The 23,408-nt window shown below is 34.3% G+C and overlaps 1 protein-coding gene across 16 annotated transcripts in view; it reads left to right on the top strand.

The window, feature by feature from the left end:
* MPHOSPH9 (M-phase phosphoprotein 9) overlaps nucleotides 1-23,408 on the top strand; it is a 99,313-nt gene that overhangs the window by 71,234 nt on the left and 4,671 nt on the right. For 10 of the 16 annotated variants that reach the window (XM_077159650.1, XM_077159651.1, XM_077159655.1 and 7 more), the window contains 10 exons: nucleotides 1,357-1,404; nucleotides 2,292-2,356; nucleotides 3,844-3,945; nucleotides 11,324-11,458; nucleotides 11,937-12,112; nucleotides 14,260-14,406; nucleotides 15,216-15,336; nucleotides 16,089-16,192; nucleotides 17,905-18,143; nucleotides 18,451-18,519. In XM_077159650.1, coding sequence (XP_077015765.1) covers nucleotides 1,357-1,404; nucleotides 2,292-2,356; nucleotides 3,844-3,945; nucleotides 11,324-11,458; nucleotides 11,937-12,112; nucleotides 14,260-14,406; nucleotides 15,216-15,336; nucleotides 16,089-16,192; nucleotides 17,905-18,143; nucleotides 18,451-18,519 — 1,206 coding nt within the window. Of the gene's footprint in view, nucleotides 1-1,356; nucleotides 1,405-2,291; nucleotides 2,357-3,843; nucleotides 3,946-11,323; nucleotides 11,459-11,936; nucleotides 12,113-14,259; nucleotides 14,407-15,215; nucleotides 15,337-16,088; nucleotides 16,193-16,855; nucleotides 17,307-17,904; nucleotides 18,144-18,450; nucleotides 18,520-23,408 lie in introns of those variants that run through there. The other 6 variants (XR_013175521.1, XM_077159658.1, XM_077159662.1 and 3 more) reach the window with 6 other exon arrangements.

Here is a 23,408-nt window from a genome sequence, read left to right on the forward strand (position 1 = left end):
ACGGGACTGGATATAAAAACTCAGAAATGGACAGCACAATACTACCCAATTGTAATGCAATTATGTTAAAACACTGAATGAAGCTGCATGTGAGGTATAGGTTTTTTGTTTTTGTTTTTTTTGTTTTTTTTTCTTTCTATTATTGTTTTAATTCTTATTCTGTTGTCTTTTTATTTCTTTTTCTAAATCGATGCAAATGTACTAAGAAATGATGAATATGCAACTATGTGATGTTATTAAGAATTACTGATTGTACATGTAGATTGGAATGATTTCTAATTGTTTTGTTAATTCTTTTTTTAATTAATAAAAAAAAATGCAAATTAAAAAAAAAAAAAAAAAAAAAAAAACTTTATTGAAATCTCTCACCTGCTGCTGCTTCTTTTAATTCCATTATTTTAATGTAATGGGATCTCAAGAAGAAGAGATAATCCTATAATGAATCTGTCATCTTTAATGAGAAGCTTCACATATGTATTTTAAAATAAATTACCTAATTATGTTACACTTTTGGCATTGTACCTTTACCCTGAACAATTAATTTTGCAAAAAGTAGTATGATTTAAATGTGGGAATTGTATGCTGTATAAACCATAACCCAATAAAGGTGTTTTTAAAATGAAAAGTAGTATGCAACGATTCAAAAAGAGAACAATGTGAACAAATTTTAATCTTTTAAAATATCCCTTATTTCAAGGTTATTGATTGTATTTATTTTACTTTTTATTTTGAATTAATGCAAACTTAGAGAAAATTTACAAGAATGGTATAAGGGGGTCTCATACATTCTCTTTACTCAGAACTATCAACTGTTAATGCTTTGCCTTACACTGCTTTATCACCATCTTTTTATATATATTCTCTCTATATAAACACATATTTTATATATTGCATATATATGCAATACACACGTAACATATGTACACACATTTTTCTTGAGCCATTTGAGAGTAAGTTGTAGACACCATGCCTCCAAACTTTCAATGTGTATTTCCTAATAATATAGCCCTTCTCTTACTTAATAACAGTACAATTATCACAGTAAAGAAATTGAACAGTGATACAACACCATTATCTTTAGCATTCCAAATTCAGATGTGTCTAGTAACTTGCCATTTTCAGAAGTGTCTCAATGATATCCCTTGTAGTTCCTGTCCAGAACCCATCCCAGGATCATGTCTTCTGTCTAGTGGTTGTGAATCTTTAGTCACCTATAATCTGAAACAGTTTTATAGACTTTTTCTTTCTTTTGTGACATTGGCATTTTTGAAGAGTACGTGCAGTTATTTTGTAGAATTTCCCTCAATTAATATTATGTTAATTTTGTGGTGCAATTCTTTGTTTTTTTCCTTGTAGCTTTTAGGAGAGTATGAGTCCCTTGGAAAAGAACACGAAAGAGTAAAGGTAATGGTAGCTTATTCATGTTCTGGAAAGAAAGAAATCTGACTCTCTTCCTCCCCTCTCCCCCTCCTCAGCCTCATCTAGCTGATTGACCTCGATCATTCCCTTTACCTCTCTGTGAACATCTTTAGTTCAAAATATCTACTGTACTTGCAAGTTTGTTGGATTTGTTAATTATTTAACAGCTATTTATTGAATGGCTACTGCCTTTGAGATTTTAGTTAAGATGATAATTTCTAGAAGAGTATAAGGGTACTTACAGATGAAAATAATTATTACTATTTACATCAAAGTTTTGAGTTTCAAAACATTACCTTTTTTGTGGAATTGTTTGAGTTTACTGAATATTTGAATTTTTAACTAAAGTTCTATTTGGAAACCATATATTTGAATTCAGTGAAACCCTATTGCAGCGCTGTAAGTGGGGACCTAATAAATCTGTTGCATGAAATGCAGAATTGTAGTTATTCAAAATTAATGAAAAGACCTAACAGCTAGTCAGCCAAGGATTCTGAGGATCAACAAGCCAGTAGCATTACATCTAAAGTCTCACTATCATAGGTATGTGTTTAATAACTGTTCTCCTGAGGTTTTAGTCAAGTTAGAGAATAAAATATGTTCATCTTATCCCTGGATTTTCCTAGTTAAGCAAAGCATAATTGGGTATAGCTACTATGCAAGGAACTTCCATAGAGCTATTTGTGTAGGCTGGGGTTTTTGGTCCCTCCTTTTTTCTCTTGTATTGCCATAGTTGCTGAGCATCTGCAGAATTTTCTTTGTAGCTGTCTCACATAGCCTTAGCTTGGTTTTGTATTATGTGTTTTAAAATAAAAGGAGTACATCCAAATATTTATCATCAGTTACCTAAATTTTTCTTTTATTTCATTTAGGAAACATTAAATACCACTGAGAACAAATTGCTTGATGCACAAACTCAGATATCTGATTTAAAAAGGTAAAGTGTATGGTTTTACTGATAAACAAATACCTCTCTGATTGTCCTTCAAGCACCTCAATGTGTGTTTTGTATTGTAAGTGATGAAAAATAAGTTTATCTTTAGGATTTTAAGCAATTTGAGAATTTTTATATCTTCTATTTAAATTTAGAGAAGAGGCATTTTATAAGTTTTATAATGTTTTGATGGGTTGTGCCTCAGAGGTGTACGTTTCCTCAGATATTAAGCATTTTTCTTGTATGGGTAGAATCTAAATGACACTAAACCATTGGACTAGAAAGAACCTTTAAGAAGCAGTCTGGTTCACTGAATTATTTTTTTGCTTCAAAAAGAAAACATCATTCAGACCATGTTTGCAGTTGTTCACTTTCTGAAAGACCTGATTTAGAGATAATAGTAATGATTTGATTTGCTTTATCAGATAGGAGCAAATTCATAAGTGGTTCCTCTAGCAAATGATTGGCTATTTCTAATTGGCTTTAAAGCATATGTTTGGATTTGGGTATAAGTCAAATCCAATACTTAGAGAGCTCACTGTACTCCAGAGGACTTCTTGTAGAGGAGAACAGGAAAGCTGTCTAGCATTCTCGTCTGCTCAGCTCTTTTGTAGAATACATTTCATTATAATGACAGTTCCCTTACTAGACTGGTATAAAACATCAGCCTTGTAGAGTTATTCTTTCTCAAATGTTCTGTTAAGAATTTGAGTTTAAAAGATGAGAAGAGGGAATGTGCAAAATTTAAAAGAATAGAAAGAATGCCAGTGTATCATCAAAACAATTAATTAGCCAGAGTAGTTATTTCTGTGGTAAATTTGAAAATAAGCTTTTTTTTCTGAATGTTCCATGAATTAGATGAGCTGCTTATTGATTAAGAATTATTACCATCTTTTAAAATTACAAAGTTCTGGGCCACGGTGGCTCAGCAGGCAGGAATGCTTGCCTGCAATGCCAGAGGACCTGGGTTCGTTTCCCAGTGCCTGCCCATGTTAAAAAAAGAAAAAAAAAATACAAAATTCTTTCTAATAGCTCTATTGTAGAAGTTAAGCCTGCTTCCTCTTTTCTTTTATGTAAGTATTGCCCATATACTTTGTATGCATGAATATATATTAGAATTAAACATGTTAGAATCACAATGTATTTGACTATTTTATTTAATTTATACCATATATGTTTTGATCAATAATCAAATTTATGTATTTTTAATTTGCTCTAATTTGTTCATTTGTTATTCCATTTTCCTTTGTTTATAATATATTAAATGCTCCTTCATAGAATTTAATGACTTTTATTCCTCTACTATTTATTTTCCATAATTTTGTTCAGCTTTTCAAAGTTTGTTGGTGCTGTTTACTATGAAAAAGGTTTATGGATTGGCAGCTCTTTTGTTACCCATTTTCTAAGAGGGTCTGATAAATAATTTGTAATTGAGCTCTATTTTAAACTTGTTGAAATGTATTTAATTTATCTTATTGCTTTTGAATTAGAGCAATTTCAAAACTTGAAGCTCAGGTCAAGCAAGTAGAGCATGAAAATATGTTAAGTCTTCGTCATAATTCTAGAACTCTCATGAGACCCTCGCATGCCAAGTAAGTTATTTCATTTCATCTCTTTAAGCTAAAAATTGGTGCGCCCTTTCACTGAAGTAAGATGCTTATCTGTCTACATTGTAAGAAAGTAAGGGCTAAATATCACTACAGAACTTAGGTACGTAAAAGTTATTAGGAATTGAAAAGGTCTTATCCAAAGACATTTGCAAACATGAAGAATTTGTAGAGTCAGGTTGGTTGTTAAGAGACTTGAGTTGTATTTTGTTTTCGACTCTATCTGCCTGTATGACTTTAGCCAAATTACTTAATCCTTTTTGGAACTCAGTTTTCTTTTTGTTGCCAAGCCAGATTCTCTGCCTGATGCACATATATGCCAATCTGTGACACCAGGTTTTCAAAGAAAAAAAAGTTAAATTACAGACCATGCAGTATAGGAAAAGGAGGCAAAAAGGCCTCAGTCTGTCTCTGTGAGTTATAAAGTGTAGGGTTTTTATGGGATTAGACAAAGGGAGATAGAGACAGTGACATTGACAGTTATGGATTGATTGATTGTGAATAATTGGAAGTGTTGTAAGTATAGGCCTGAAGACTGACAAGAACTGGGGTAAGCACTAGGTTACTCTTTACAGATGCCTAAGTAAGCATTTGTTAACATTTTACAGAATTAACATGAGTCTGAGAAGTTCTTTACAGTTAGGTTACAGTTTAGAGAAATACTATATTTGGTTTAATTAACATAAGATAACTAAGCTAAATAAACAGTATACCAAAAAAGAATAGCTGGGACAAATAGACTGTTACCTGTTATAGGGTGTTGTAAAACATAAAATAACAAGTAAGAGGTGGAAGCAAACCAAAATTACATTTACAATTAAAATTTTATACTGGGAAATGGGCTAATTGGTGACAACTGCGGCTGTAGTTACGGTCTCTGTAAAAGCAATGATACTGGATTAGAACATCTCCAGAGGCCTTTTAGCTGGAAATTTATCCCTACATTAATGTAAAGATACTAGCTTATTCTGTTTTTTTCCTTTATTTTTCTCCAAAATCAGTTTTGTTACAATCTGAGAGCAACATCTTGATGATATATTTACAGAATAATAATTTTTTCATATTAAACTGGTTTTTTTTTTTTTTTTTTTTTTTTTTTTTTAAAGGAAAGACAGAGAGAAGGAAGGAAGGATAGAAGGAAGGAAGGGAAACATCTTTAAACATTTTCTTGTTTTATTGTATTCTGTTTCTCCGTTTTTGTTAACATGGGCTGGGGCCGGGAATCGAACCGAGGTCCTCCGGCATAGCAGGCAAGCACTTTGCCCGCTGAGCCACCGCGGCCCGCCCCTAAACTGGTTTTTTATTATGGTTTTGACCTGATGAAAAGAGTATTAATGAATAGATCATAACTTAACACTGATATTTATCTTAAAGAGATTATGTTAAATTGTAATTTTTAACATTTCTCAGTTGTCATTGTCAAATGAAAAACTTTTTCTAGATCTTTGTTAATTAATCTTCGTTTTAGTAGAATGCAGCAACTTTGTTTATTTAAAGAAAAAATATGTTAGGGGGACAAGGAAGGCCTTTTTGTGGTTGTAACAGGTAAGCAGAGAGATCAGTATGTAGTTGGAGAGGGGAGGTGTTGGAGGATAAAGGAGGTTGCAGGCAGAGAGATTAGCATTTGTTAAAGCCTGAGACAGGAAGGAATTTAGTATGTTGTATTTACAGAATATTAAGATCATAAAGGAGGCCAGTGTGGATTGAGTATTTCCAAGAAAGGGTAAAGTAATCCAAGATAAAATCAGAGGTGGACAGATCATGAATAACCTTACAAGGCATGGTCATGGGTTTGGATTTTATTCTTAGTCCATTGGAAAGTATTTAAAGAGTTTTAAATAGTGAAATTATGTGATCTGATTTTTTTTGTGTGTATGTGCCTGTCATGAGGAGACTTGGAGAAGAAAAAGAGTAGAAATTGGGTGTTCTAGATTGCTAGCTGCCAGAATGCAATATACCAGAGGCAGAATGGCTTTTAAAAAAGGAAAATTTAATAAGTTGCTAGTTTACAGTTCTAAGGCTGAGAAAATGTCCCAGTGAAACCAAGTCTATAGAAATGTCCAACATCCTTTTAAACCAGCACACTGGGAGACAATTAGGTTATTGCAGTGGTTGGAGAGAAAAGTGCTAACTTGTTGGTGGCCATAGAAATGAACAAAAGAAAAGAACTTAAGAGAGATTGTGTAGATAGAACTTGGTGAAACATGCTTTTGAATTGGATGGCAAGATTGCTATTGTTAATTGCTGTTGGTAATTTGCTATTATGTATGAGACTATACATTGAAAATACAGACAGACATAAATAGAAAATTAGTTGGTACACAAGGAACAGAAACAGAAATACTTTTGAGAGGAACAAATAAAGGATTAAATATGTTACCTCATCCCATTTCTACCTTTTTTAAGAACAATTGTGTTTTTTTGCACGGGCAGGCACCGAGAATTACAATCGGGTCTCCTGTACAGCAGGTGAGACCTCTGCCACTGAGCCACCGTCACACTGCCCTTAAGAAGAATTTTAACTGTAATATCTTTAATTTTAACTATAACTGTAATATTTTCATTTTAAATCATTTTGAAGCCAGATTATGTTATAAAAATAAGCACTTTTTTATAGACTCAAATTTAAATCTTTTCAATTTTCAATACAGTCCAAAGGTTTCCTTTTTAAAGAATTTCTGTAATCAGTAACGAGTTAGGGACATTTGAGCAATACAAATGCAGTAATATACCAATCAACAAATTTAAACAGACACTTAACGCGTTATATTTAAGTAACATACCAATTAATAACTAGACTGATCATACCAACTAACAAAACAGGCATTAAATGAATAATCCACCAATTAACAATTAAATAAGCATTAAACTCTTACTATACCTAGGTAACACAATAGCTAGCACTTAAACAGTTCTGATTTAATTAAATCCCAATTAATTGCTTGATTACTTATTTTCTAAGAGTAATCAAGACAAATGTAACTCAGGGACTCAAACCTGGTATAGCATAGTACCCACAAAACAAGATCTAGAGGGCAGAGCAAGGGGGATCATTCTGGAAGCCTGACCCAGGCCTGGGTCAAGGGGACTTGAACCACCATATTTACTCCCCAATCCACTTTTTTTTTTTTTTTCCACATGGGCAGGCACCAGGAACCCCAGTCCACTTTTAAGCCTGATGATCCACTCACCCAGTCAGATGTCTGGACATGGAGCTGGAAATGGTTTCTTTCTTTGAAGATTTTTTTAAGGTGCCAAAAGTCTCTGGAGTACTGGCAGAACAGAGGAACCATGGTTGCTGAGTCTCTAAACTAAATTCAGGCCATTGGCTGCAAAAGACTCCATTACCTGGCTTACCTGCTCTACTGGGGCTCCAGAGTCTTGAGTACTCCCCTACTCTGGGTTGCCAAATTGTTCCCGGTAAAAGGCCATGGGTTCTTTTGCTCAATAACCAATTCCTGAAACACTGGGGTTTCCAAGAGAAAGAGTTGATTACTAGGGACGTAGTAGGAAAGCTGATAGCCTGATGGCCCAAAATCTGTCTCCCCAAGTTTAGAGGGTTCAAAGTTTCTAAGGATTTTAGCAAGGGGAGTGAGGTCATTTCGAATAGCAAGTTCAAAAGCAGAGGAGACAGTGTTATTATTATCATTTCAATAGGAGACATAAGTTGAAAGGAGGGGAAGCAGAGCTATTACTTCAGTACTAAAGGTATAAGCCAAAAAGAAGGGAAAGTTATATTTCAATAACAGAATTTAACTGATACGATTTACAAGTTTCCAGGGCTAAGGCTAGTTAATGACTGACTTCAAATTCTTCATTAGTGTTAGGGCCTTTGCCCTACAAGAAAATGACAGATATATTATTGTCATTTAAAATGACAGGGAGTAACAACCCTTACAGTCACATAGGACAAGATAAGGGCTTTTATAGTCACTTCTGACATCAGGGCAGCTGAATTATAGCTGAGGGCTTTCAGGTATTCCCCTGTGTCTACTCCAGTATCCCAGAAAACAAAAAGGAATATATGTAGTAATCAAAATCATCCTTTAAGTCCTAATTTTTCAGTTACAAGATAAGAAGGGAAGGTGTCTTGAATAATTCTTTAGATTCTGATTTGAACAACTAGAGGATAAGGTAACATACTGAATGAACCAGGGAAGAAATAGGAAGAACAGATCATGGTAAAGATCACAGGTTCCATTTTGATCATTTTAATTTAAGATTCATGTAGATTCTAAGTGGTAATCAAGCAGGCAATTATATGTTTGAATTTGGAGCTCAGAGATAAGATCCCAGGCTGGAGTTAATAAATTTAATAGATTTTGGAAATAATAGGACAGAAATAGAGCGTGTTTAGAGAGATGTGGGCTCAGGACAAAGCTGTGCAGGAACCCCAACATTTCGATGTTAGGTAGAGGAATTGACAAAGGAACCTGAGAAAGAACTGTTAGAGGAAAATTGAAGTTATCACCAGTGTGGAATGCTGCTGAGAAATCAAGTAAGATAAAAAGAGTTTATTAGATTTGCAAACTGGAGGTTATTGATGACTTTGAGAACAGTTTGGATAGAGTGACCATAATAGAATCCAGTATGGATGTGTTGAAGAGTAAATGAAAACAACCTGAAAGTCTACCAGATAGGAAAGTAATATATTATAAAATGTATTTATACGCAGTACCATACAGTGTGACAGTGCATTAACTGGACTGGGGTTTGTACACTACTGCCTCACAGGACAAATCCAGCCTAGCCTCTGTGTTTGTAGGGCTGTGAGCTCAGATTGGTTTTTAGAATTTTGAATGTTTGAAAAAATACCAAAAGAAGAGTATTTCATGGCACATGAAAATCCAATGAAATTCATATTTCAATGTACAAAAATAAAACTTTATTTGGAACACAACCAATAAAGGATTAGAATTCAGAATGTAAAAGAACTCCTACTAATCAATGAGAGAAAAGACAAATTCCTCAAAAGAACAGTGGTAAAAAAATGTGAACAAGCAATTCACAGGAAAAGAAACCCACATTATTGATAAAAATGCAAAGATTATCATTGTCACTTGTACTCAGAAAATAAAAATAATAATGATAATGAGATACTGTTCACACTAATCAGACAGACCAAACTTAGTCTGATAATTCTACAAAGATATGAAGAAATAGAACTCTCAGAACTACTAGTTGGGCTAAAAATCGGTATAGCTGGTTGGAAGAGTGATATGGCAATATCTAGTTAGGTTAAAGATACACTCAGTAATTCCACAATTTCATTTATAGATGTTAACTTTAGAGAGATTCTTCTACACATTCATTGTGGCATTGCTTAAAGGTGATATATTAGGAACTAAGTGTCCATCTGCTGGAGAAAAGATGACCTGTGACACTCCTACTCTGGATGAATGATTAGAATGGCAGAGCCCTGTATGTCAACAAGCATAAATTTCAGGCATAATGTTGAGTAGAAAAAATGACATTAAAAGGATATGTATACATTATCCTTTATACTATTTTAAAATACAAGCAATGCTGTATATAATTTTCCTCCTTACATTTAAAAACCAATATAAGGGGTGTACAGTTCAGTGGTAGCATTTTTGCCTACCATGTAGGAGATCCAGCTTGATTCCAGGCTCATGGCACTCCAAAAAAAGAAAAAAGAAAAAATCGACAAAATGGTGCTGCGATATGAAATGTGACACAGCATACAACAACAACAAAAAAGGAATATAACAAGATGTTGTTACTGGACAAAGGCAGCAGATTCTTTTACCCAATATGCTCAGTAACCAATTCCTGAAAAAGAATTTATTACTGGGTGTGTAGTAGAAGAGCAGATGGCCTATCGGCCCCTAATCTGTCTCCCTAAACTGTAATAATTCTGATAGTTTTATTAGAATAAAAAATGGGCAGGGTTTGGGATAATGAGCACAGTGGCCCCAGATTATCCAGTTAGAAGTGATTTAATTATTGAGCATGCACAGATTGATTACATGCTTAGAGAATGTATGTAAGAAAATGGTGGCATGAGGAATAAGTGACTTGTAGGTTAAAGTCTAAGCTACTGTGCATGTCAGGGGGGCCTGTTTTGTTTAGATCCAGTCTCCCTTATCAAGATAACTTTGGACTTGGGATGAGTTAGTTCTGGACTGACCCAGAACCCTCCATTAATAAACATTAGGGGCTGTCTTTAGTGATCACAAGACTCTAAAGTTGAAAAACTGGATAACTGGGTACAAATGAAGGTTAATTTCAAGGTTTTTACAATCACAGGGCAGAAGATAAGAGCTATACAATCCTTATCAGAGATCGGGGCATCTGGATTACAATTTAGAGAGTTCAGACATTTCCCTCTGTCTACTCCAATATACCAGAAAGCAAAAAGAAATATCTATGTAATGAATTCAGTAATCAAAAAATCCCTTAAATCCTAATTTCTTGATTACAATGTTAGCATTTAGTAAAACTAAGTACAGATAAGTGGATGCTTTTTATATATTCTTTGTAATTTTCTAAGAATGTCTGAAATAGGAAAGAGTGACTGGAAATTGAAGTGAAAATAGACGAGTAATAACTCATAAGAATTTCAGTTGTGAAAGGACACAGGTAAAAGGCAGGGTCCTCTTCTCTGGGTTCCTGGTTTCTCTTTGAAGTGGGAAGCATTCTTCTGACCTAACAGTGAAGAAAGAGGGTGAGAGGTTTGAGGAGATTGGAGCCCCATGTAAGAAAGCAGTTTTGGGAAATGAAAGCTAGTTGATTTGAAAAATGGAATGTTGCCAGTCAGGGCTCAGTGTCTACTTAAAATGGTGATAATGATTCTGGACAGTTGGGTGACTTTTCCCAGCAAAGCTTAGCTTTGGGAGTTCAGGCGTTAAGAGGAAACATCACTATATTCATCAGGCATGGGCTTTTGCTGCCACTCAGCAGTGGTGGAAGGTCAGAGGGGATGAGAGGCAAGGCTGTTTGCAAATGAATATTCTCATGAAAGTTCTATTGAAAAGGAACGAGAAGGGTCCCCTTGCTTGGTTCCCCTCCTTACTCGGAGAAACTCCGTCACAGGTATAGAGGATACGAATTGTGGTATCAGGCTACTTGGGGATGTTTAGAGCTTTGAACATGAGAGTAATTTAATCTACACTGATTAGGAAACCTTCAGAAGTAACAGAAACCTAAAATAACAGTTCAGCTGAATCTTAAAACCATAAATTAGAATTAATATTCTAAAATCTAGATCATCAAGTGTGGCTTTTAAGTTACTGCATAATTATATAAATAATACTTTAAAGCATATTGTTATTTGTTATGTGTTTATGTTAAAATGAAGCAAAAACCTTACAATTCCTCAAAATATTTCTCACTCTCATAGCACACTAGCAACTTCAGATGTCAGCAGGCGAAAGTGGTTAATCCCAGGAGCGGAGTACTCTATCTTTACTGGCCAGCCTTTGGATGTCCGAGATAGTGAAGTGAATAACCAGCTGGAAGAAACGTGTGTTCCTAGGTAAGAGAACTTTGTCAAAGCTCTTATTTAGGAACAGTTATGTTTTTTAGAAATTTAAGTTGTCTTTACTTATTTAGAAAGTTGTAAAAGGCTATCTTTTTGTTTTTTTTGTCTTAACTTGAGGGACTTTGAAAAGCTAATGCTTTAGGGTATTTTATTTTCATAGGCTACTCAGAGTTTCCCTTCCTGTGTTTATGGCACTGTGGGGACTAAATTGAGCCTCTGACCCACAGGCAAGTGCCCACTGCCCTGAGCAGCCTTACCCATTTACTCCAGGATGTCAGGCATATATGATATTTCTTCTGTGTGCTAGGATTTGAAGAGGATGGGGAAACACTAGTCTCTTGTGCTTCCAGTTCAGTTTAGGTTTATTTGTGTTGCAGAGCATGTGTTTTCATGGTGGAAGATAATTGTTCATTTTCTTCCATGGTATTTCTTTAACAATCCCAGTCAACTTAAATTACGATTATTATTTAAGGTATCACTGTCCTCCAGAAAAAGATTCTTCACCTGGAGATTCACCAGCAAGTCTCTTGATAAAAAAACAGAGAGAGACTTCAGGCACACCAATCATGGAAGCTTTAAAAGAACTTGATGAGAAAAAAGTATTTAAAAGTTGGGGCACACAGACAGAGAAAATAGACTCCTCAAATAGTAAGTATTCATTTTATTCCTTGATAGATAGATAGATAGATCAATAGATAGATAGAGATAAGATTCCTTCCCCCCAATCATGTTACCGTCTTTAAAATTGAATTTCTCAGGTAATGAAATAAAAAGTTTGAATTTATTATGCTGCTGTTTCAATCCCATTTCATGAATAGCTGAATCCTCTAGTTAATAATCTGTTCCATAAATATGTTTGTGGTTACATAAGATAATATTCTTGTTCTTAGAATAAGTATATAGGAGAATTAAATGTTCAAAGAGCATGTTGTATACAACCTGCTCTCAGTTGTTTAGAAAATGGATGGATAGACACGTGGACGGATGGACGGACAGATGGTTGGATGGATATAGAGAGAGAGAGTTGTATGACAAATGTGGCAACACATAAAAGTAGGTGGATCCGGGTATCTGGATGGGGGGGTATGTTGGAGTTCTCTGGATGGGTTTTGTATTATTTTTGCAACTTTCCTGTACGTTTTTATTTCAAAATAAAAAGTGTATAAAATATTTACATGTATATAATGATCTATCCCAGTTATGACATAACATGTACTTTTTATATAAAAACAAATTATGGATTACATTCTGATTATTAAAAAAGACTTATAGTCTTGTATCTCCCTAGCATGTGGGACAGATATCCTGGGATAAGCTGGGACCTGGCATCAAGGGATCAAGAAAACCTTGACCAAAAAGGGGTAAAAGAGAAATGAGATAAAATAAAATTTCAGTGGCTGAGTGATTTCAGACAGACTTGAAAGGTTATCCTGGAGGCTATTCTTACGCATTTATATAGACACCCTTTTTTGGGTTACGGTGCATTGGAATGGGTGGAAGTACCTGAAACTGTTGAGCTACGTTCTAGTAGCCTTGATTCTTGAAGACAATTGTATAATGATATGAATTTTACAATGTGACTGTGGGATTGTGAAAACCTTGTATCTGATGCTCTTTTTATCCAGAGTATTGACAGATGAATAAAAAAAAATGGATAAAAAAACAAATAAATATTAGGGGGGACAGAGTGTAAAATAAGTTGCTTAGATGGAAATACTAGTGGTCAGTGAGAGGGAGGGTAAGAGTTATGGGATGTAAGATATTTTTTTCTTTTTCTGGAATGAATCAAATGCCCTAAAAAATTATCATGGTGATAAATACACACCTATGTGATGATACTGTGAGCCACTCATTGTACACCATGTATGAAATGTATGAGTGTAAAAATTTGTCAATAAAAATATTTAAAAAAAAATAAAGACATATTCTTAGGGATATTTGAAATTTTTCTATATCAGTTTGTCTTATTTGCACACATCATAAAGTTAGTAAATGATGAAAATTTTTGGAAATAGATAATGGTGATAGCTGCACAACACTGAGAATGAAATTAGGGCCATTGAATTTCAACCCTTCAAATGGCAAAAATGTCAAATTTTATGTGCTATATTTTACCTCAATAAAAAAGAAACAGTTATAAAAGACATTTGATATTCATAAAGTGAGGTTTAGTATTTCTTACTCTTTCTTCCCTTTCTTGGTTACTGGGCCATCTTTAGGTAGGACAAACAGTATCTTTAATCCGTATTTTCTCACAGGTCCAGGTCAGCAGTACTTTTATCTCCTTTTCTTTTTCACTGTACTTACCTGTGGTCAGACCTGTTAATTGTGTCACTAGCATCTTTGATGTTACATCTTCAAATCAGTATCTCTTAGTAAATAAATTTAGTAACATGTTTTCTAAAAGTAAACTATCTTGAAAAATCACGATGAATACCAGTTGTAAACAGGGGATCAAAATACATTTATTATAAACTCCCACATTTTTCTCCATCAGGTAGTTTTTAAAATTCGTTTTTATTGAATTATATTCATATACCATACAATCCATCTGAAGTTTACAATCAGTGGTTCAAAGTGTCATCACGTAGTTGTGCATTCATACCACAGTCACCAAGCACTTTTTTGTCATTATAATGTGGTACATTTACAAATAATATAACATGGATGGCAAGAATTGCGTTGAGTAGACCATAAACAAAGTGAAATACTTTGTTTGGTGTAACCATCTGTTTAAAAAGGCAGGTAACTGAAATTAGGTTTGCTTTGATTTTTTTTTAATTTGTCTGTTATAGAAATAGTGACTCCTCGGCAAACTGAAACTTCAGTCAATGCAAGTCGGTCCCCAGAGAAATGTGCCCAACAGAGGCAAAAGAAATTTAATTCTGCCTCGCAGAGATCATCATCTTTACCACCTTCAAATCGTAAATCAAATACTCCAAGTAAGAGTTGAATGTACATATCTCTTGGGCTCACAGGAATGTCATCTGGTCTGACATGCTGTCTGACTGTTTTCTGCTTCTCTGGTACTCTTCTTAGCACCTAGGAGGTGATCTGAGCACAGGATCCCGTGATATGATCATATTCAAAAAATAAAATTGTCTTGATTACACAGATGGCAATGATACAACTGAAGAAATTTCATGGTTTATTAAAGTGCTATTTTTTTGTGTCCAGTAAGTTTTTTTACAACTAGATACACTTCAGAATTTACAAGGTAGTAGACAACTATCTACTTAAACATTCATTCAGACAAACTAAAGCTAATTCAAAAAAGAAAATGCTTCTTTTCATATATTTGACATCACTCAACATTAGTTACATTTTTCTTTAGCCAATTACAGGTATGGCTTTAAAGTTTAAACATTGAATTTCTGTAGCCTCAATTTCCATTTTTCATTGCAGCTGAGGAATCTTATGTTACTGCATTATAGGATGATCACATTTGTGCTGGTGTTTCTATCTTATTTCCAGTTGACTTCTAAAATCCTGAAAAACCAGTTTTGAGTCAGAGTGCTGAAACTACAGTCTTATATACTAAAATGTTAACATTGGTTACCTCTAGATGTTAGAATTATGAATTTTAATTTCATTGTTTATACTTATAATTTTTCAAAAAGTTGTACAATGAAATTTTATGTTCCTTTTAAAATTAGAAAAGAATATTGAAAAAGAAATTACGCCATGCTAATATAATATATTTTTATTATGTAGAAGGAAAAGAATATTTCCTCTTTGTTTTCTACTTTAGCAAAAAGAGAGATTATGTTAACACCAATGACTGTGGCTTATAGTCCAAAGCGATCCCCTAAGGAAAATATGTCCCCGGGATTTAGTCATCTACTTAGCAAAAATGGAAGCAGTCCGTTTCGGTAAGTTCTCTAAAATTGCAGAATAAAATATTTATAATTGATTTTTTAAAAAAATCAATTTATACCTTTAGCTATTACTAGTTTTTGAGATGTCAGTGGCAGCCGTATGGATTTAGATTGTTTAAATGAGTATCATACTAAAAATAAAAAGCATTACAATACATGAAAATAGTTTATGTAAACTTGCTGCTGTTGAATTTTAAATGCCACTTCAGAATCCCTTCTAGCCATTGCATGTAGAATGGTAGTTCCTTGTTTTCCTGAAAAGATCTATGATAAAGGAGACTTTTGAAGCTTTTGTCAAGTAAATAAGCCTGTACAGGTATGGTCCTGGCACTAATCCCGAGTTGATCTATGCTCCTGAGAAAAGTGTTTTTTTCCTCAAGTGTGGTCATCAGAGTATGCTGTAGTGGAAAATCGGTATGTTGGAGACATTACTTTAACACATTGAACCTCAGTTTCCTCTTCCGTAAACGGGGATAATAATATCTGCCCTGCTTATTTCATAAGGTTGTTATAAAGATCAAATGAGAAAAGATGTGGGTAAATGCTTTAAATCTCTGTAAAGCAGTATGTAAATTAAATTTTGTGGTATAAAATATAAATTTCAGTTTTAGAAAATACATGACCAGCTTTCTTTTAAGAGAATATGTTAATATGTGAGTTAACTGGATGCCAGTTCATCTTTCTAATGGAGATAGGGAAAATCAATTAACATTTTTTTCTCACAAGTGACTTGCTTCATTCAATAGATTTGACATACTTTTGGATGATTTAGATACTGTTCCTGTGTCTACATTACAACATACCAATCCAAGAAAACAACTCCAGTTTCTTCCTCTAGATGACTCACAAGGTATCTTTTCCTAAAAAATTATTAGCATGGTTTTAGTCACCCATTTTGTGAGATTCTGGTATCTTTTCGGGCTTCTAAATGTTATAATATCCTATACTTAAAGATTTTTCTATCCAAGGGCTTCTAAAAATAAGCATTCAGGATGCTTTGTATTGTGCCACTGTTGTTATCCTCATTGAAAAGATGGGAAACTGAGGTATGGGAAATGTCACATTACCGGGGTCATACTGTTTGGTTATTCTCTTACTTTTATACCCTACAATACATGCTACTTAGACTTTGGATAATTTTTTTTCTCTTTTATATTTTAAGTTTGGAATAAAGGATATAAGATTATATATGTGCAGTTGAAATAAATATAAGAAAGAGCAAAAAAATTGCTCTACAGCCAATAAAAATGATGATATTGTTTTCAGGATGTTATTAAGACAAAAAGGAAACACATCAGCAAGATGAAAGCAACTTTAAAAGCAAAAAAAAAAAAATCAAATATACTGGCTGAAAACACAATGGACTAAAGCAATAGGCTGAGCCCCCAATCTTAGGGTTTGTTCATTTGAAACTTAACAGCACAAAGGATAGACTAAACCTACTTAAAATTAGGACTAAGAGTCACCCCCAAGAGAACCTCTTTCGTTGCTCAGATGTGGCCTCTCTCTCCAGCCAACACAACAAGCAAACTCACTGCCCTACCCCTGTCTACATGGGACATGACTCCCAGGGGTGTGGACCTTCCTGGCAACGTGGGACAGAAATCCTAGAATGAGCTGAGACTCAGCATCAAGGAATTGAGAAAACTTTGACCAAAAGGAGGAAGAGTGAAATGAGACAAAATAAAGTGTCAATGGCTGAGAAATTCCAAACAGAGTCAAGAGGTTATCCTGGAGGTTATTCTTACATATTAAATAGATATCACCTTGTTAGTGAAGATGTAATGGAGAGGCTGGAGGGAAGTGCCTGAAAATGTTGAGCTGTGTTCCAGTAGCCATGTTTCTTGAAGATGATTGAATAATGATCTAGCTTTCACAATGTGACTGTGTGATTGTGAAAACCTTGTATCTGATGCTCCTTTTATCTACCTTGTCAACAGACAAGTAAAACATATGGAATAAAAATAAACAGCAGGAACAAATGCTAAAATAAAGTTAGTAGATTGAAATGCTAGTGATCAATGAAAGGGAGGGGTAAGGGGTATGGTATGTATAAATTTTTTTCTGTTTTCTTTTTATTTCTTTTTCTGAATTGATGCAAATGGTCTAAGAAATGATCATGATGATGAATATGCAGCTATGTGATTAAAAAAAGAAAAAAGAGTGTTTACTTGTATGTTGATAGGTTTCATTAATAAAAATTTTTTTTTAATTATATATGTGAAGATACTTAGGTTGACCCTCACAATATTAACTCTTTGTTCAGTATTGATGTACATCCACTGAATGTGTTGCTTTTGCTTTTAAAGTGTTTTTTCTTTAAGTTTACCTATTATTTAGGGACATTATGAAGACTGTCAAACCTCAAGGTAAAGCTTTTAGAATTCTTTGGAGAAAAGCACTGAGTAAAAGTGATTATATTGAATTTCTTTTCTTAATTTTTTTCTTTTGGTCATATAGCAGCCATTTTCAGAAAGTAGAATTGGGTAATATAGTTAATATGTATGTGATCTACTTGAAAAATTGATAAGAAATAAGAGAAATTTCTTTTCTCTCTGACAGAAGGCAAATATTCAGAAAAAAACACTGAAAATCATAGCTCTTGCCCTGAACTATTACCAAATGGAGCGAAGAATGTATCTGTAAAATCTGCCTGGGAGAGGAATAAATCAGTTAGCTGTGAACAGTGTAAGCCTATTTCAGTAAAACCACATGATAACGATTTTGAATATACAGCAAAAATTAGGACCCTAGCTGAAACAGAACGATTTTTTGATGAACTTACCAAAGAAAAAGACCAGGTAAAAACAACAGCAGAATTTTAAAGAATCTTTTTCTAAACTTAATGCTTATGTCTAAGGAATGGTCAGAAGGGAACTGTTAAGTCAGTTCTATCCCAGGAACTTGCTGTGGAAGTGCACTGGTAGTTGGGCTAAAGAATATTTTTGAGTGTGCTGTCATTCTAATTGATGACAGAAGGACTTATGCAAAAATAAAATGGACAGGGAAATACCAGGCTGAACTCTTTTCTTTCCAGTCTATTTTATAAACCTCCCTGCCAATAATTAGAATTCTTCCATTTTTATTTAGACTTTTTTTTGTTAACAGATTGAGGCAGCACTTAGCCGAATGCCTTCTACTGGAGGACGAATCACTTTGCAGACAAGATTAAATCAGGTAAAACACCTTCACTTGAATCTGCTTTAGAGGCTTAATTCTAGTCTTATACTCCATTCATCCAAGCTGATTTTTCAAAATCATAGTTTTTAGGTATATTGGGAAAATCTGTCAAACTTTTAGCCTTTACAGAAAGTGTGTGGTGATTAGAGCGTTTTTTTAATTATTAATTTTTTTAAATACCAAAAAACACCAAAGTGTAAACATTCTTAACTTTTGATCATTCCATTTTACATATATAATCATTAATTCACAGTATCATCACATAGTTGCATATTCATCATCATAATCATTTCTTAGAACATTTGCCATCTATTCAGAAAAAGAAAACAAAAAAATTCATACATACCATACCCCCCACCCCTTCCCCTCACCAATCGCTAACATTTCAATCTAAATTTATTTTAGCATTTGTTCCCCTTATTATTCATCTTTATTCCATATGTTTTACTCATCTGTTGATAAGGTAGGTGAAAGGAGCATCAGACACAAGGTTTTCACAATCACACAGTCACATGGTGAAAGCTATATCATGATACAATCATCTTTAAGAAACATGGCTACTGGAACACAGCTCAACATTTTCAGGCACTTCCCTCCAGCCTCTCCATTACATCTTCACTAACAAGGTGATATCTATTTAATGCATAAGAATAACCTCCAGGATAACCTCTCGACTCTGGAATTTCTCAGCCATTGACACTTTATTTTGTTTCATTTCGCTCTTCCCCCTTTTGGTCAAGATGGTTTTCTCAATTCCTTGATGCTGAGTCTCAGTCATTCTAGGATTTCTGTCCCACGTTGCCAGGAAGGTCCACACCCCGGGAGTCATGTCCCACGTAGACAGGGGGAAGGTGGTGAGTTTGCTTGTTGTGTTGGCTGGAGAGAGAGGCCACATCTGAGCAATAAAAGAGGTTCTCTTGGGAGTGCCTCTTAGTACTAATTTTAAGTAGGCTTGACCTATCCTTTGTGGGTTAAGTTTCATATAACAAACCCCAAGATGGGGGCTCAGCCTTTAGCTTTGGTTGTCAGCTCTGCTTGTGAGAATATTAAGAATTCAACTTGGGAAAGTTGAATTTTCCCCCTTTCTCACCAGTCCCCAAAGGGAACTTTGCAAATACTTTTTTATTTACTGTTCAAATTACTCTGGGATTTATCAGGGCATCACTCTGGACAAACCAACAAAATCTCATGTCCTACTCAAGGTTCCATGTACTTATGATGTTCAATTAAGCTGTCTACATAAGTTATATTAGGAAATGCACTAGTCAAAATACAAATTTTGTACCAAATAAACATTTTTTTTGCTTTAGTCTCACACATAAGGTAAAATTTTAAAATACTAATCACCATCTATTTTCAGCACCCTGCAGTAATTTGACATTCCTTTGTTCTTCCTCATGCAAAAACACTTTTTAAATTTGTACATTTAGTCACTATCATTATACACTCTAGGCATTCCTAGATTATACCATCTCAGTCTTTATCGTCTATCTTTCTTTCAGATTTCATTTGTGCCCCCAGCCCTCCTCCCTCTATCATTCTCACAGTCAGATTCATTCAGTGTTTTAACATAATTGTGTTACAGTTAGTAGTATTGTGCTGTCCATTTCTGAGTTTTTACATTCAGTTCCTTTGTACAATCTGTATCCCTTCAGCTCCAGTTACCCAATGTCTTACCCTATTTCTATTTCCTGATGGTCTTTGTTACCAATGAAATTCTCCAAGTTTATTCACTAATGTCAGTTCATATCAGTGAGACCATACATTATTTGGATTAGAGCATATTTTATAATTGCTTATTAGGTTTTAGAAATAAAAGCTTATTTTACCTTTAAGCTTCAAGAAAAGTGTTATCAAGCTAGTATGTTTCAAGATATTAACTTGGGAGCAAATTATGATACGCCTCTAAATGGGTTTCATTTTAAGTTAATACTCTTACATTGTCACCTTTTTTGTGCTTGCCCACCTTCCCCCCCACCCCCAAGCTATAATTTATTTCTGAACTCCTTTCCATTTAGTAAATATGTAAAATTGTTGAACCTGGCAACTGTAATAGCTATAGAGGTAAAAAATGAAAAGGTGTGATTCCATTGTTGAGCAGGAGGTGGTATAGGTAATGTGATACATAAGCTTTTATTTGCTTTTCAAAGAGGAGAAAATGCATGAAATCATGGGACATTTTAAATCTATTCTTTTTTTTTTTAATTGACATATCTTCACACACATACAGTCTGTTCTACTTTGCTTGCTGCCAGAATGTAATATACCAGAAACGGAATGACTTTTAAAAAGGGGAATTTAATAAGTTACAAGTTTACAGCTCTAAGGCCATGAAGATATCCCAATTAAAGCAATTCCATAGAAATGTCCAATCTGCGGCATCCAGGGACAGATACCTTGATTCAAGAAGGCTGATGAAGTTCAGCGTTTCTCTCTTCAGTGGAAGGCATGTGATGAACACAGCATCTGCTAGCTTCCTCTCCAGGCTTCTTGTTTCATGAAGCTACCCCAGGGGCATTGTCCTTGATCTCCAAAGGTTGCTGACTGGTGGACTCTGTCTCTTTCAGAATCTTGTGGCTTTCTCGCTTGTCATTCTGTTGTCATTCTCTGCTCTCAGAATCTCAAGCCTTTTCCAAAAATGCTTCCTCTTTTAAAGGATTCCAGTAAAGTATTCAAGACCCATGAATGGAGACATGGCTCCACCTAGTCAAGTTTAATGCCCACACTTGACTGAGTCACATCTCTGTGGAGATAAGCTAATCAAGTTTCGAGCCTGTAGTGCTGAATAGGGATTAGAAGAAACCGTTGCTCCCACGAGATTGATTAGGATTAAAACATGACTTTTCTATGGTACATAAATCCTTTCAAACCAGCACACAGTCCATACATGGTATACTATCAATGGCTCACAGTATTATCACATAAGTTTTTTATTAATCACCATGATCATTTTTTAGAACATTTACATCACTAAAAAAAGACATAAAAATAAAAAACTCGTACATCCCATACCCCTTACCCCTCCTTCTCATTGACTACTAATTTCCATCTAGCCAATTTATTAACCCCTTATTCCCCCTATTTTTAATTTATTTTTATCCATATTTTTTTTTTTACTCATCTGTCCATACCCTGGATAAAAGGAGCATCAGACCCAAGGTTTTCACAGTCACACAGTCACACTGTAAAAGTTATGTCTTTATACAATTGTCTTTAAGAGTCAAGGCTACTGGATAACAGTTCAACAGTTTCAGGTATTTCCCTCAAGCCACTCCAATACACCATAAACTAAAAAGGGATATATATATAATACATAAGAATAACCTCAGGATAACCTCCCAATTCTGTTTGAAATCTCTCAGCAACTGAAACTTTATTTTGTCTCATTTCTCTCTTCCCCTTTTTGGTCAAGAAGGCTTTCTCTATCCTATGATGCCAGGTCCCAGCAAATCCTGGGAGTTCTGTCCCACATTGCCAGGGAGATTTACAATCTTGGGAGTCATGTTCCATGTAGAAGGGAGGCAGTAAGTTCACCTGCCAAGTTGTCTTAGAGTGGAAGGCCACATCTGAGCAACAAAAGAGGTTATTTGGGGGTGACTCTTAGGCATAATTTTAAGTAGGCTGAGCCTGTCCTTTGCAGGAATAAGCTTCATAGCAGCAAACCCCAAGATCACAGAGGGCTCAACATATTATTCTTTTTGTAATATTTTAAACATAACATTAAGTCAGTGTCCTTTACATAACTGCCTGTTTTGCCTTTACAATGTCTTGATTTCAAGAAAAGCTCATTTTCAAAGAAAGCTCTGATCTGTAATACAAAATGAAAGGAAGAAACAAAGAAAATAGAAGAGGTCTCTTGATAGGGCCTGTGTCCTGGGCTTCTCTTTTTCTCCGACTTGAAGTCTTTTTATTCTTTTTGCTCTGAAATTTTATATTCAATAATTTATAAGATTTAATTAACTCTTGAAACTCTTTAAATAGTTTAGTGGGAAGGTAGAAGGAAAATTTGCTGATACTCTGATTTTAAATCTACCTCAAACATTTAGTCTAATATATATTTTTTCCTTTTTTTGTTATTTTATTTTTCTAATATATTTTTATATAACAAATATTATAAGTTCTTTAGCTTTCTTAAAATAAGTCTTAAAGGGCCCTAGTTTCTGTTTATATAAGCCCAAGTTGTTTCAATCCAATAAGAAGACAAATGGCAGCAAAAAAGGGGCTGAGGATGCTCACATACTATATATAAATGAAAAAAGTAAAACTGGGCCCCCCTAAAATTAGTCAGCCACATAATGAATTTCAAAATACACACTTAAACAAAGGTATTAACCTTTTTTGAAAACAATACGCGAATAGGTAGTTTTAAAAAAAAAATACCAAGATGGGGAAAAGCTTATTTCCATATATAGCAGGTAGATGTAGAAATTGTCACAAACTTTCTAGAGTGCCACTTTACATATATTCAAAGCTTTTGCGTTTTGCATTTCTTCAGACCTAGCAGTTTTACTTCTGGGAATGATTCCTAAGGCAATATTTGTAAATATGAGCAAAGAGATGTGTTTAAGAATATTAATTGTAGAAATATTTATGATGCTCAAGCAGCCTAAAGTTCTATGAAGAGATTCTTGGTTAAATATGGAATATCCAATAGAATATAGCACATTAATTTAAAATGATGTTGTAAAAGGATATTTCGTGACATGAAAGTTCAAAGTTCAGTTGAACATTTTAAAATAGAGGATTTCATTCTGTTTTTAGAGGATTTGATTCTGTTTCTCATTTCTTTTTTAAATGTGTGTATAAATGCAGAGAAAATAAAAAAGAGACGGTGGCTGTTTCTTCGCAGTGGGATTACATTTTTTACTTTTATTTTTTATTTGCCT

This window comes from Tamandua tetradactyla, chromosome 5 (assembly GCF_023851605.1).
Source record: "Tamandua tetradactyla isolate mTamTet1 chromosome 5, mTamTet1.pri, whole genome shotgun sequence".
NCBI lineage: Eukaryota > Metazoa > Chordata > Mammalia > Pilosa > Myrmecophagidae > Tamandua > Tamandua tetradactyla.